Source organism: Coturnix japonica, chromosome 2 (genome assembly GCF_001577835.2).
Source record: "Coturnix japonica isolate 7356 chromosome 2, Coturnix japonica 2.1, whole genome shotgun sequence".
NCBI lineage: Eukaryota > Metazoa > Chordata > Aves > Galliformes > Phasianidae > Coturnix > Coturnix japonica.
In genome coordinates this window covers 72896363-72909200 of record NC_029517.1, presented here as the reverse complement: position 1 = coordinate 72909200, position 12838 = coordinate 72896363, and the positions used below count along the sequence as shown (strand labels likewise).

Here is a 12838-nt window from a genome sequence, read left to right as displayed (position 1 = left end):
CCGTGAAAAATTTTCTTTTTGTTACTAGAATCTAGTTTAATCTCGTGCCATTCTTCAGCTCACTAAAAATTTGTTCTGTTGTCCAATTATTAATGTGCTTGTTTTGTTTTTGTCCATCTCTTCCTGCTTGGAGAGCATGCAACAGTAATGCTTAAAACAACAGTGGTAAGAGTTGAGAGTCGCTGTAGGGGATTGCCACTGATTGAACTGATCCTTTGCTATATGATTGGTGCAGAATTCCATAGTAATTTGAAGTGTTAATGGTTGAGTCATAAATTGAGCAGTTAGGTGGTATATTTGGGCGGTACTGTGAAGCAGAAACTTTTCTGTTGGCAAGTAAAAATATTTTCAAATTTGACACTTCTGAATTTCTTAGAAACTGGAACTTCCATTATGAAAATATTAAAAATTTTCAGTTGTCGATATAGGTAAAAGAGGGATTATCTGGATATGTAGCGTTGGTAAGACTTATTACCAAGTTCTGGAAACTGTTTCTGTGATACATTACTATTTGGAAAAAATATTAAACGAAATTTATCTTTCTGTAGATAGAGTTCATATTTTGGTGAATCTGCTTTAAAATAAGAAACTCAGTTGTATTTCATATTACAATGAAGCTGTGAGTAGGTCACCAAACTCACCATCATACAGCAAGTTGGTGTGGGTTTGTAAAAATAGCTTTCTTGCTTCTAGTCTAACATTTGGACATTTTATAAAAACACCAGCTTTCCCCTTTCACTTAGCTATATCTATCACCTCACTCCATCTCTGTTAGTTTTAGGCATTTTGTAGATGGTAAAATACTGTACCTTATTAGCTTACATCATGATATTCCAGCTAAATCAAACTGAAGGAAGTTCCTATAGATTGAGTAGTTAACCAAATCCAATAGCAAAAATAAAAAATGAGGAAGATCATTCTCTTTAGCAGCAGACTTTCTGTTAAATCTGCTTGACCTCCATAGATTTGCAGCTGAACCTATAGATGTACTGGTGTCCTTCAAATTTCCCTTGTCCTAGTGCTCTGTACTGCTATCAGAAACAGGATCTTGTACAAAGTAAATATACTGCATGACTTAGTATACTTGGCCTGACAGCAAATGGCTGTGTTTATGCTGTTTGTTACCAGATTCCTGAACTCCGTCAGAAGTACCAGATTTTTACTATTTACATGCTCTAACTTACCTGCCTAACATTGATGCTTTATTTGATCATTCCTCATTTCATCATTATAGACACTCTGAACCACTTTTTAAATAAGCCTGGGGAAGATTTCTCCTAAATGTCTTTTGCATAGCTTAACAAAGGGTTAACAAAACAAAATTTCTAGATGCTTATTGTTATTTGTTAATAACCATTTGCTTTTTGAAAAACATTCCAAGTTTTCGAAGTGCTGTAATTGCTTCTTGCAAAGAACTATATGATACTTTGAGCTAAGAGTTCAGTGTTTTTAAACTTTACTCTTTTAATTTTCCTGGCTTACCTCCTTACCTTTTAATCTAAACTATTTCCTGGAAAAGTGCATGACTCTTGCTTAATTTTTATTTATTTATTTATTTTTGTCAAGCTTGTAGCTACATTATATATTCAAATGACTTTATTTTACATTTTTTTTTTTTTTTTAATAGAGATGATGATATATTCAGTGCTGTTATTTAGTGGTCAAACTGCTTGAATTTATTGTATTTTCCAAAGAATAATCAGAAAGCATAATAGCTGTGGAAATGTTTGAGTGGTGTTTTAAATGTTATTGATGATGATTTTGTATGGAGAGACTCTCTTCTGCTTTAATAGATGTTGTATAGACCATAATATAGGTACTATAGATACTGCACTTATGAAGAAGTCTAATGGATTAAAAATGCTGAAATGCACCGTACTATGCTGAAGAAACACTTTTGTTTGTAGCATCTGTCTTCTTGGAAACCGTACCTTGTCAAAACGTAGCTTTGATGTCTGTGCCAAATTTACTGAAGGGAATAATGAAACAAAGACTACAAACCTGTGGCTCCTCTTCTGCAATAGTTCTTCGCCCACTGCGATGTGTGATGATTACTTCAGTCTCAATAATGTAACAGAAATTCAAGGGATTCCAGGAATATTGAGTGGAGTTCTAATTGGTAAGTCAGAAAGCACAGTGATCTGGGCTGATTTGACCTGAAGCTGTTCAGTGATGGAGCGTTCTAGCCTGTCACTAGTCCTTAGTTATAATCTACTTCTGTTGAAAGATTGCTTCCTGGAGTCTGCTTCCCTCTTTAACATTTCCATCTGCTTTTGGAAGGTTAGCATGAATTGTTTTCATATGGGGATCATTAAGACTTTTCAGGCACTCTTTCAAAAGCTATTTTTCTATCACACCAAATACAGTTACTTTAAAATCCCCCTGAGAGAGGCGCATTGAGAAGTGGTGTTGTTTGTCCAATGTTGTACAGCATGCCAGTTTGGAAAAAGAAAAGAAAAAAAAAAAGTTTTTCTAGCTACTAGTCTAGCATTTGGACAGGAGACTTTCTATAAAGAGTATATAGAATATCTTACGTTTATATTTTTTTTTACAATTGTGGATGCTTGAGATTTAAACTAGTTGCACAGGTTCATAAATTTCATTTTGAACATGTAACAGATAGTATTGTATAGGAAAAAAATAATTTTTATGGGGATGAGAAGGACGTTCTGATTCCTGTCCTCTACATTCCCTTAAAACAGAATTAGATTATAGAAATATGCAACTCTCTGTAAAGATTGATAATTCTGTAATTCAGACCTTAACAGAAGATAATTTTTTACAGCATATGCTATATACCACTGCATCTCTACTGGCATCTGGTGGAAATGTCTACCAGTTATGACTGATACTGATGTTATTGCTGCTGTGTCTAAATTTCATAAGGAAGCGTTGGGAAACGTCATGCTTTTTATAGATGAAAAATCATTCAGTTTACAAGGGTATTGCTCTCTCACTCTCTCTAATATTCTGAAGCAGAGGCTACAGTGGCTTTTTTTTCCCCTTGTAGATAATCTGTGGAGCACGTATTCAGAAAAAGGATCAATAGTTGAGAAAAAAAATCAGCCATCAGTGTCTGGATCAGAAGACTTAAAAATTGGTGGACGCCCATATGTTTTCACAGATATCATGACCTACTTCACAGTGCTTGTAGGGATTTATTTCCCGTCTGTAACAGGTAGATTAAAACTTTTTTTCTTAAATGGGGATGAGTTTATAGCTGAAGAAAAAAATTTGCTGCAAATATTGATAACACATGGTATTCCTTATCTATCCAAGTTTTAAGTAGTAGATTTTCAGGTGCTATAAATACATAGCTGGCTGCTGGTTATTTTAGGGGTTTATAGAACTTCAACAATGGATCAGTTGACAGCCTGTTTTCTGCTTCTCACAGAAAAAAACAAACCTTGATGTCTATCCACAGTAAGTTGCAGCTGAGTTAGAAGTTTTTATCTTTATAATGTTTTAATCTATAAATGCATGCAAGAAGACTGTTACCTATTAAGGTGTTCTAGGTCCAAGCCATGAACTCCTTGTACCTTGTTTAAACTTCTAGGTTGTGGGTTTTTTCTTGTTTGTTTATTTTCTCCTCAGCTCTAAGAACAGAGACTTTTTTTGATTGAGTCTGAAAGTTAGGCTAGTTTTCCTCAGATTTCGTTTTACTGAAATAACTGAAAAACATTTATTGAAAAATCCCATATTAAGCAGTTTGTTTTTATTCTACTTTTTAATGTTGTGTTAGTAAACATTTTTGTTCTCTAATTAGTTTTGAGCATGAAGGTGTGCCTGTGATCTCATGACTATTCCTTTTGTGTTTCTTATTGCTCCTTTCTTCTTGTTTCACTTTTATTTAGTAGATTTACTTGCATATCTTACTATGTATGGTATGCTTAGTAAGAATTTGTACATCTGGTCAAGCTGACTAAAATTCCTAAACTCATGTTTATAACATCCATCTCCTATGTTTTGCTTTTCTTGTACATTTTTCTGTTCTAAAAATGATTAAGTTTTTACTGAGTCTTCTGGAATTAGTTCGCTTAATGATAAGTAGTAACACAAATTTATGAATCAAATGAAGATACAAAATAAGGATTTGTGCAGTAATATAATACATTTCTGTAGCCTGCTTTTTGGTTATGATATAATAAAAGTTAAATGTTCCCATTCTATTAGTCATTTAAATGAAGTTAGAACTCACTGGTTTTATGACATACAAATTTCTTTTTCTTCAGGTATTATGGCAGGTTCAAACAGATCTGGTGATCTTAAGGATGCTCAGAAATCTATTCCTACTGGAACAATTTTAGCTATTTCAACTACTTCTTTTATTTGTATCCTTTGTGCTGTGACTTTTTTTTTTTCTAGTCCACATTCTGTAGGCATACTATTGGTTAATTTTTAAAAAATTCATTGAGTAGCCTGAGTGTAAAATTAATGAAATCTAGTCTGAAAATAAATCTCTTATATTTATATATATTGTATATTTTTATGCATACACATATATTATAAAATATAAAATATATGCACTTAGATGGCTAAAATTTCCAGCCTTCTACTAAGGTAAAACAAACTCCAAATTACAATTTGTTTATAGTTAACCAATAGAGATTTATAGCATATTTCAGTTGGCAGATTGCGTTGTTATCATATTCAATACAGTCACTAAAAATCTTAAAGCTGGGTAACAGCAGTAGAAATTGTTATTTGTTCAGTAACTAGAAGGCACAAATATCTTCACATGAGAAATTACATGTTCTGTTTCATGATGCACAAGCTGTTTGCTTCCAATACTTTACAAAACAACAGAGGATCAAATGCAGGACATATGTAAAGAACATAAACTAAAAATTAGTATGGGAGAATAATAATAAATACAAAAACAAAAACCTGAAGTTATTTATCATGGACATTTATGTTTTTCTCTATATAATTTATTTTAATTTTATTTGTTAAGTTCCTTCATTCTCAATAATAGATCTTTCTTGCATAGTGTTGTTTGGTGCCTGTATAGAAGGTGTGGTATTAAGAGATAAGTAAGTTGCATTCCACTTGTAATTTTATAGGCAGCATGTATGATCATGAGTTATGTTAATCAGATCTCATTTCGTTAATGGCCGTTCTGGGAAACATCTGTGTGGAATATTTTTAATACTGGAGAAAGAGTCTATCTATTAAGCTGAGATGGTTGCAAAAGCCAAAAGGGATATTGAACTGTATGACTGCAAGAGATAGAGAAAGCATCTGAAATAAACGTTTGTGAAGTGGAACTGTTCCTAATTAAACACTCTTGAAAGACAAAAGCATTGTTGGTATTTGTAGAATTGGCTGAGATGGAGACAAGTGTGTTTTTATTAGTTCAGGAGTGGTAATGTGCGTTCCCTAGGAATGTGTATTCCTAGGGAATAAAGAATATTTTTTTGACAGCTGTATGACAAGCGGAGTTCATCAGAAAGAATACAATATATCAACTAGTGGATGCATGACACCTCTTGGTTTCTAAAATGGTTACTTGTAGATTAGGACTCTTATCAGGATAGATTTTGCAAGCTGAGTGCAGTTAATCTGTCATAGAATCATAGAATGGCTTGGGTTGGAAGGAACCCTAAGGTTCATCGAGTTTCAACCCCACCCATTGCAGGCATGGCCACCAACTTCCATATCTAATACTAGACCAGGTTGTCCAGGTCCCCATCCAGACTGGTCTTGAACACCTCCGTGTACGGAGCATCCACAACCCCTCTGGACAGCCTGTTCCTTGTATTTAAAGGATGTCTTCCTCTGTCTTCTCATCTACGGAAGATAGTATGTGGTTGTGCAAGGTTTGGAACATGCAGGAACTTGAACACTGGTTTATATTGATCTGATTACTATGTCTCCGAACCTTGTCAAGTAGCTGGTTCTAATAGAGAAGTAGTATTTAACTTTTCTTAGCCTACAGCCTTTTTTTTTCCTCTGGTGTTTATAAAAATAAATAAATAATTATATGCAGTACCATACTCCATGGGTTCTTGAAACTAATTTTGGCTACTTGCTTACAAAGTGAAGTTGAACTACAAGAGGCATACTTGTTTTAAAAACAAATCACTGGGGGGAGGGGGGGTGGGAAATGAGAAATTGTTCATGCTTTACCCAAGGTCTCTGTAAATGAGCATGAATTCCTTTAGGAGTAAGAAAATAGTAAAAGAAAAATAGGTAGCATTGGATTCAGTGCTCAGTGCAGTATTGAAAGTGCTTCTTCCTTTTTTTGATACTCCCTTGTTATAGTTGTTCTTTTGAATTGCATTGGGTAGCATAATAATCAGAAAATGTTAATAACTTGAGATGGTTATATCTAGTAGTTTCTCTGTATTTCCTTGTCTATTTGTTAGTATCACACTACTAAAAGGAATACATTAGTTCAACATATCTCCTGTTGATGTACTGGGCACACCAGTATTACATACAGGTGTGTCACAGACTTCTTCCTTTTTTTGTGTTGTTAACTTTGTAAAGTTTGCCAAGTTAGCTAATAGTAACTGTGTCATCTTAAAAGGCAGCATCTAAGCACCTAAAATTGTCCAAAAAGATTGTGAGGGTTGTGAGGGAATAGAAGAAATTATTTTAGTGTTTACTGTGTTGTTGTTGTTAACTTGTGTGTTTATTCTTTGCTTTTGTGTTGTTTCTTCTTTCTCTAAGGTTTGGTGAAGCAGTTAATGGAAACCTAGTGGTTGGTACACTGGCCTGGCCTTCTCCATGGGTTATTGTGATTGGTTCGTTCTTTTCAACATGTGGTGCTGGTCTCCAAAGTCTCACTGGTGCACCCCGTCTGTTGCAAGCCATTGCAAGAGATGGCATTGTACCATTTATTCAAGTGAGATAATACTTTTATATATTTCAAATGTGGCATTTATTTTGTTAAAAAAATAATTAAAAAAAAATGAGGTCTTATTTCTGTTGCTCCTCCAGAACTATGAGGAAAAGATTTGGAGCTCAGGCCTACTTATGTACAGCAATGTAGTAAGCTACTGCAAACCAAAGTTCGGTTATTTCAGTGCAATTTATACACACATATATATATATATATATATATATATGTATGTGTGGACTAAAATAACTAAATTAAATATACTAATAAAATAACTAATTAAATATACTAATATAAGTATATATGTTAGTAGGTCAAAACTGAAAGATGTATGTAAGTTAAAATGAACAATCTTAAGAAACAGCTAAGCTTTCTGACTCTAGACATAGCTAACAATTGGTGTTTGTGAACTGAGCTGATTTCATGATGGAGATGAATATTACTTCTCACATCAGAGATACAGTTCTCATTTTTATTCATTTTTGTAGGCTAATTGAAGTAAAGAAATAGGTGACAGAGTAATTCCATCTTATGACTTCATGTATCAAGATGGTCTTGTTTGAGGGATTTGAGACTTGGAATGTACTTGCAGTCATATAACTGTTGCATTGGGAATGAGAAGAGATTAATACAGGGGCAACAGTAGGACATCTGAATGGAATGAAGCAAAGGACTTTCAAACCATAATCAGGAAAAAATAACATTTAGAAATAAAAAGTAGACTTATCAGTGAATCATAGAATAGAATACAGTTATGAAGGTTGAAAAAGAACCTCGATGGTCATTGTGTCCATGAGAGGAAGCAGAAGGGAAATGAGAATATGGAATAATGAATGAATGGAGTGAACAACCTACACATTTGAAAAGGAAGTAATTAGGGAAAATAGCAGTGAGTGTTTAGTGTTCATAACTGGGGAGGGGAATGCAGAATAACCTAAAATGCAGCCTAGGTCCTCTTCGAAGATCAGTGTATGTTCATAACTACAGACTTGGTGCCCGTTGTGTATTATACAAAAAGTAATACTTTCAACTGTTAGCTGTTCACAGACAAATGCAACTGATGCATGCAGATTTAAAATTAATTTAAATTATTTAAACAGAAGCTGCTAAGTACTGTAATGTAGTCATTGTTTATTTTAGTAAACATTTTTTTTCATACTGGAGATATATATTTTTACACTTTCAAAAAAACATGTGTTTTTTTGTTTATTTTCTCTTGTAAATGATTACTGGGTTTAGTTCCAGGTAGTTCACAATCAGCACCATGTCATACAATAGTATAATAAGCAGCATTTTCCCAATTTTACTTTATACTTGAATTGAACTAGGTATTTGGCCATGGAAAAGCGAATGGAGAACCAACTTGGGCCCTGCTCCTTACAGCTGCTATTTGTGAAATAGGAATTCTCATAGCTTCTTTGGACAATGTAGCACCCATTCTCTCAATGTGAGTATGAATTCTTTATTTCATGTTCTTTCAGATTAATTGTGTTTTACTTTTGAATTGACTGGGTGGTGATTTTTGTCTTTGGAATAATACCCAATATACCTTGCCCTCTAACAAGTTACATTTCAGTCTGATCTTTAAGATAGTCTGAAGCAAAAACCTTTTAGTCGCAATTAATTTCTAGGCACAGTAATCTTTCCTTGATGGATTTCTTGAATGCTAGCAAAAATGTTTAACTTTCAAAAAATAAATAAATGAGCATACCCCTATTGAAACATTTTCAAATTTTAGGGTATGAATGGATAGTTAGTTTACTGACTCTGTCATGGAGGTTTATTCCATTTGTTGTGGGCTGACCCTAGTAGTCTGCTAAGTGTTGTATAGCCACTTATTCGCTCTCCTTGTAGTAGATGAGGGAGAAGATTCAGGAAATTAAAAGTGAAAAAATTCGTGAGTTGAAATACAGACAGATTAATAGGTAAAATGAAAGTTTCACATGCAAGCAAAACAAAATAAGATCACTTCTTCCTATCTCCAGGTAGGTGCTTAGCTACTTTCTGGAAAGCAAGGCTTCATCACTCATACCAGTTAGCTGGGAGCACAAACTTCCTCACTCCAGATGTCCTCCCCTTATCCTTCAGCTTTTATTGTTAAGTATGATTTCATGTGGCGTAGTATATCCCTTTGATACTGTGAGGCCTCCTGTTGCAGCTGTCCTCTCCAAATTTCTTGTGCACCGCTTACCAAACACTCAGCAAACATTCTTCTCCATCCCCCTCCCCCAGCCATCTACTCCTTTGAGTTTTATTGTTCAGCATAGTGTCAAACAGTATGGTCTATCCTTTTGGCCAGTTTGGATCAGCTGTCCTGGTTCTGTCCCCTCCCAGCTCCTTTTGTGCCTGCAGCCTGCTTGATCTCAAGGTAGTATTAGAAGCTGAAAAGCCCTCAACTTAGTGTAAGCGCTGCTCTGCAGCAACTAGAACATCAATTTATCAGTATATTTTCTTTCTAAATCCAAGGCGCAGAACCATAGCAGCTCTTAGGAGTTTCTACCCTTTCTTTGGAGTCTGTGTAGTTCATTTCCTGTTGGAGAAAATTCTTTTTTTTTTTTTTTTTTTCTTCCCTTTAATAGGTTTTTCCTGATGTGCTACATGTTTGTAAATCTGGCTTGTGCAGTTCAGACACTCTTACGAACTCCCAACTGGAGACCTCGTTTCAAGTATTACCACTGGTAGGGGGTATTCTTTCATTCAGAATAATTAAAACTGCTTATACAGCTTTGATTTGTTAATTTTCTTTTTGTCTGTCTGGAATAGAGTTGTAATTGTGAGCCTGAAAACATGTGACTAACATACAGGGTCTGGGAATGGTCTACACAGTAAAATGTATATAGTCCGAGAGACCTTCTGATTAATTTTAACTTTTGTAATACATATATGAAAAAACAACACTTCTAAAGAAAAATATAATAATTAATATACACCAGGTTGTTCTGTAACTGACGTATTTTTAAAATACGTCATACTTTGAGTATGTATAAAAGTACACAGTACACAATGACTACTTGACAGAGTTGGTGAAGGTCAATTATATAAAAAGTATGTTTGTTTTCTTTTAAAGGCTTTAGAGGCTTAAAGGATGAAGAAGTTCATAGTAAGATTGGGAAAGTTTTTTAATTTTGACCCAGTGCTGAAAATGTATCTGTGTTTGTTTTAAATTAACAGTGATTCCATTGAGAAATTTTAGTGCCAAAATGCTTTAAAGACCAGAACCTTTTGGAGACAAACAGGCCTGATTCTAGAATGGAAGTTTTGTTTTGTTTTCCTCACTTTAAATGGTAGAGTATAAATAAAATGTGATATTTTCATTCCTGAAATATTTTTTAGGGTATACTCAGCAAACACTTACTAGTTTGGCACCTAAATCTCAAAATATTTCAGTGCTGGTTTTCAAGTCTTACCACTTCAACATCAAGAAGAAAATAGGGAATTGTCATCTTTTGGTTGGTTGTTTTGCTTTGTTTGTAAAGCTCCTCCTCTCACAAATAATGGGATTGTGTGAGAAATATTAGGAAGTACAGAGCATAGAAGCTAATGCAGATGGATAAGATGGGAGGGTACCAAGAAGAGGATGGACCATGGTAAGGAAGGAAAAGCAAAGAGTTCTAAAATCTGGCAACAGTTCTCCCTGTCCCACATTTTCACAATGACTAGTGAACCAACTGACTTACCATGTGAATACATAATCATTTTTTACAGAAAAAGCAAATGTCAAAATACTTGGTCAGAAGTGGGATGGAACTGTTTTGTAATTGAAACCAATATCATTAGTTGGCTGAAATTATGAAAGAGGAGCTTTTGTTCTGCTATACAAAATATATTTAGACTGATGTACTCAGAAAAGCAGGGTAGCATTTCTTTGAATTAAAACTGGATGCATTTGGAATCGGTGCTTGCATGGTAATAAAGAAGAAAACTAAAGGAACCAAACAAAAGTTGTTTCTGCCTTGTCGATAGAGTGAAAGCAAGTTCTGACTCTGAAAGCAGGTGTTTGAAATTCAAGTATCTAACTAAATGTAGTCAGAAAACTGTCTAGTTCTGAGCTGAGCTACATCTGTCTGAATTATAGTGGAAGCAGAGCAGGCATATGAACTTCAGTCTGGACATGTTTCTGTGACTTTTCTAGCTCAGTCATTCTTGAGAGTCTTTGAAAGACAAGCCTTCCACTACGTGTATGCTCTTAAGCAAGAGGCGTATCACAGTGTAAGTGGAAAAATAAATTGTGAGTCAAATTTAATTTAAATTAATCAACTGTTCTTGCTCTAAGTAACATGAAGTCCTTCAGTGTTGTTTGAGAAATTTCGGGTTTAAATTCCAGTCCATAGTAAGTGATTACAAAGTATTTCGAAACTGATCCTACTTGAAGGTAATGGTAAAAGTTTCAGAACTGACAGATGTATTAAATTTATTATGTCTATTTCAATTGTATTTATTTCACACAAAAGACTTCAGAATGTAATTTTTTATAAACTAAAATTGTGACAGTGTATTTTTACTTATATACTTATGAATTCACATTGGAAGGTAAGGAGAGATCTTTTGGGGAGTTAAGTAAGGAATTGACTGTAGAATATATGCATGCCTATTTAAAAAATGGAAAAAATGGTTTCTTTTAGGACTCTTTCATTCCTGGGAATGAGTTTATGTCTTGCCTTGATGTTCATTTGCTCTTGGTACTATGCTTTGATTGCCATGCTAATCGCAGGATGTATATACAAATACATAGAATATAGAGGGTAAGACCAAATATCTTATTTATTCTATATTTAATATATTTAACATTCAGAAAAAAAGATTTTTGTTATATAAAATAGGTACAACTCAATCAATAGAACTAAGAATATTCTTTGAAACAAGGTAAGATTCCATCTACATTAAAGGTTACAAGTTTGAAAATTCTCACTTCTCTGGCAGCTCAGTTCCAAAATCTTCAGCAAACATAACTAGTCAAAATAAGGAGCAATATGGCTGGAAAATATTAATTTGAACTAATATTGTGTTGTTAATTTCAGTATTTGAGGTACATCACAGTTCTGGGCTCCCCAGTTCAAAAAAGACGGGGATCTCTTAGAAGTCCAGTGGAGGGCCACAAAGATGATTAAGGGCCTGGAGCATCACCCTTTTGATGAAAGTCTGAGTAACCTGGGTCTGTTCAGCCTGGGGAAAAAAAGATTGAGGGGGAATCTGATTAACGTTTATAAATATCTAAAAGGAGGGAGGTAGCAAGTGGATGAGACCAGGCTCTTTTCAGTGGTGTGCAGTGATAGGATAAGGAGCAATGGCCGAAAACTTGGATTTATTAAGTTCCATGTAAACATGCGGAAGAATGGAACACTGGAACAGGTTGCCCAGAAAAGTCGTGGAGTCTCCTTGTATGGAGATATTTAGACCTGTCTAGAGGCCTATGCGTGGAACCTACTATAAATTACCTGCTTTTGCAGGGGTGTGTTGGACTTGATTATCTCTTGAGATCCCTTCCAACCTCTTTGATCATCTTTTTGCACCAAGCAGCAACTAATACAAAAATACAATGAACTTCTGCAAAAGTGGTAAAACTCTGCTCTTTTCTGTGAACTTCAGCACTTTTGAGAATGGATCACGCTTAAGAAACCAGAACACCCACTGAAAATGATTTATTTTCTGAAGTCTAGATAATCTTTAACTTGAAATATACTTTTAGAGCTACACTTGTAAGAAATGAAGGGAGGTAGGGGAGTTAAAGAGCATATTCAATTTATTAAATACATAAATAAAATTTAGAGGAGATCATGATTAGTGTATAAATTTTCCCTTTATAAGGAAAAGGCATCCATTGACAAGAGATTATAGCCAAAAAAAGACCAAGACCAGAAAATTGAAATGAGTCTAGTTATTTTGATAAGTAATTAAGCATAAATGTTTGTAGATCAACTGATATAAACAACCCCATGTTGTAGATTCTCCATCTTTTCATATCACTATCTGCAGAATAGATGTTTTCCTGGAAAG

At 34.4% G+C, this 12838-nt stretch overlaps 1 protein-coding gene across 3 annotated transcripts in view; it reads left to right on the top strand.

Annotated features, from left to right (window-relative positions):
* Positions 1-12838, top strand: part of SLC12A7 (solute carrier family 12 member 7) — a 56172-nt gene that overhangs the window by 23163 nt on the left and 20171 nt on the right. For all 3 annotated transcript variants that reach the window (XM_032442537.1, XM_032442538.1, XM_015854855.2), the window contains exons 8-15: positions 1908-2119; positions 3011-3178; positions 4233-4331; positions 4976-5033; positions 6676-6850; positions 8173-8291; positions 9424-9522; positions 11467-11586. In XM_032442537.1, the coding sequence (XP_032298428.1) occupies positions 1908-2119; positions 3011-3178; positions 4233-4331; positions 4976-5033; positions 6676-6850; positions 8173-8291; positions 9424-9522; positions 11467-11586 (1050 nt within the window). The remainder of the gene's footprint in view (positions 1-1907; positions 2120-3010; positions 3179-4232; positions 4332-4975; positions 5034-6675; positions 6851-8172; positions 8292-9423; positions 9523-11466; positions 11587-12838) is intronic.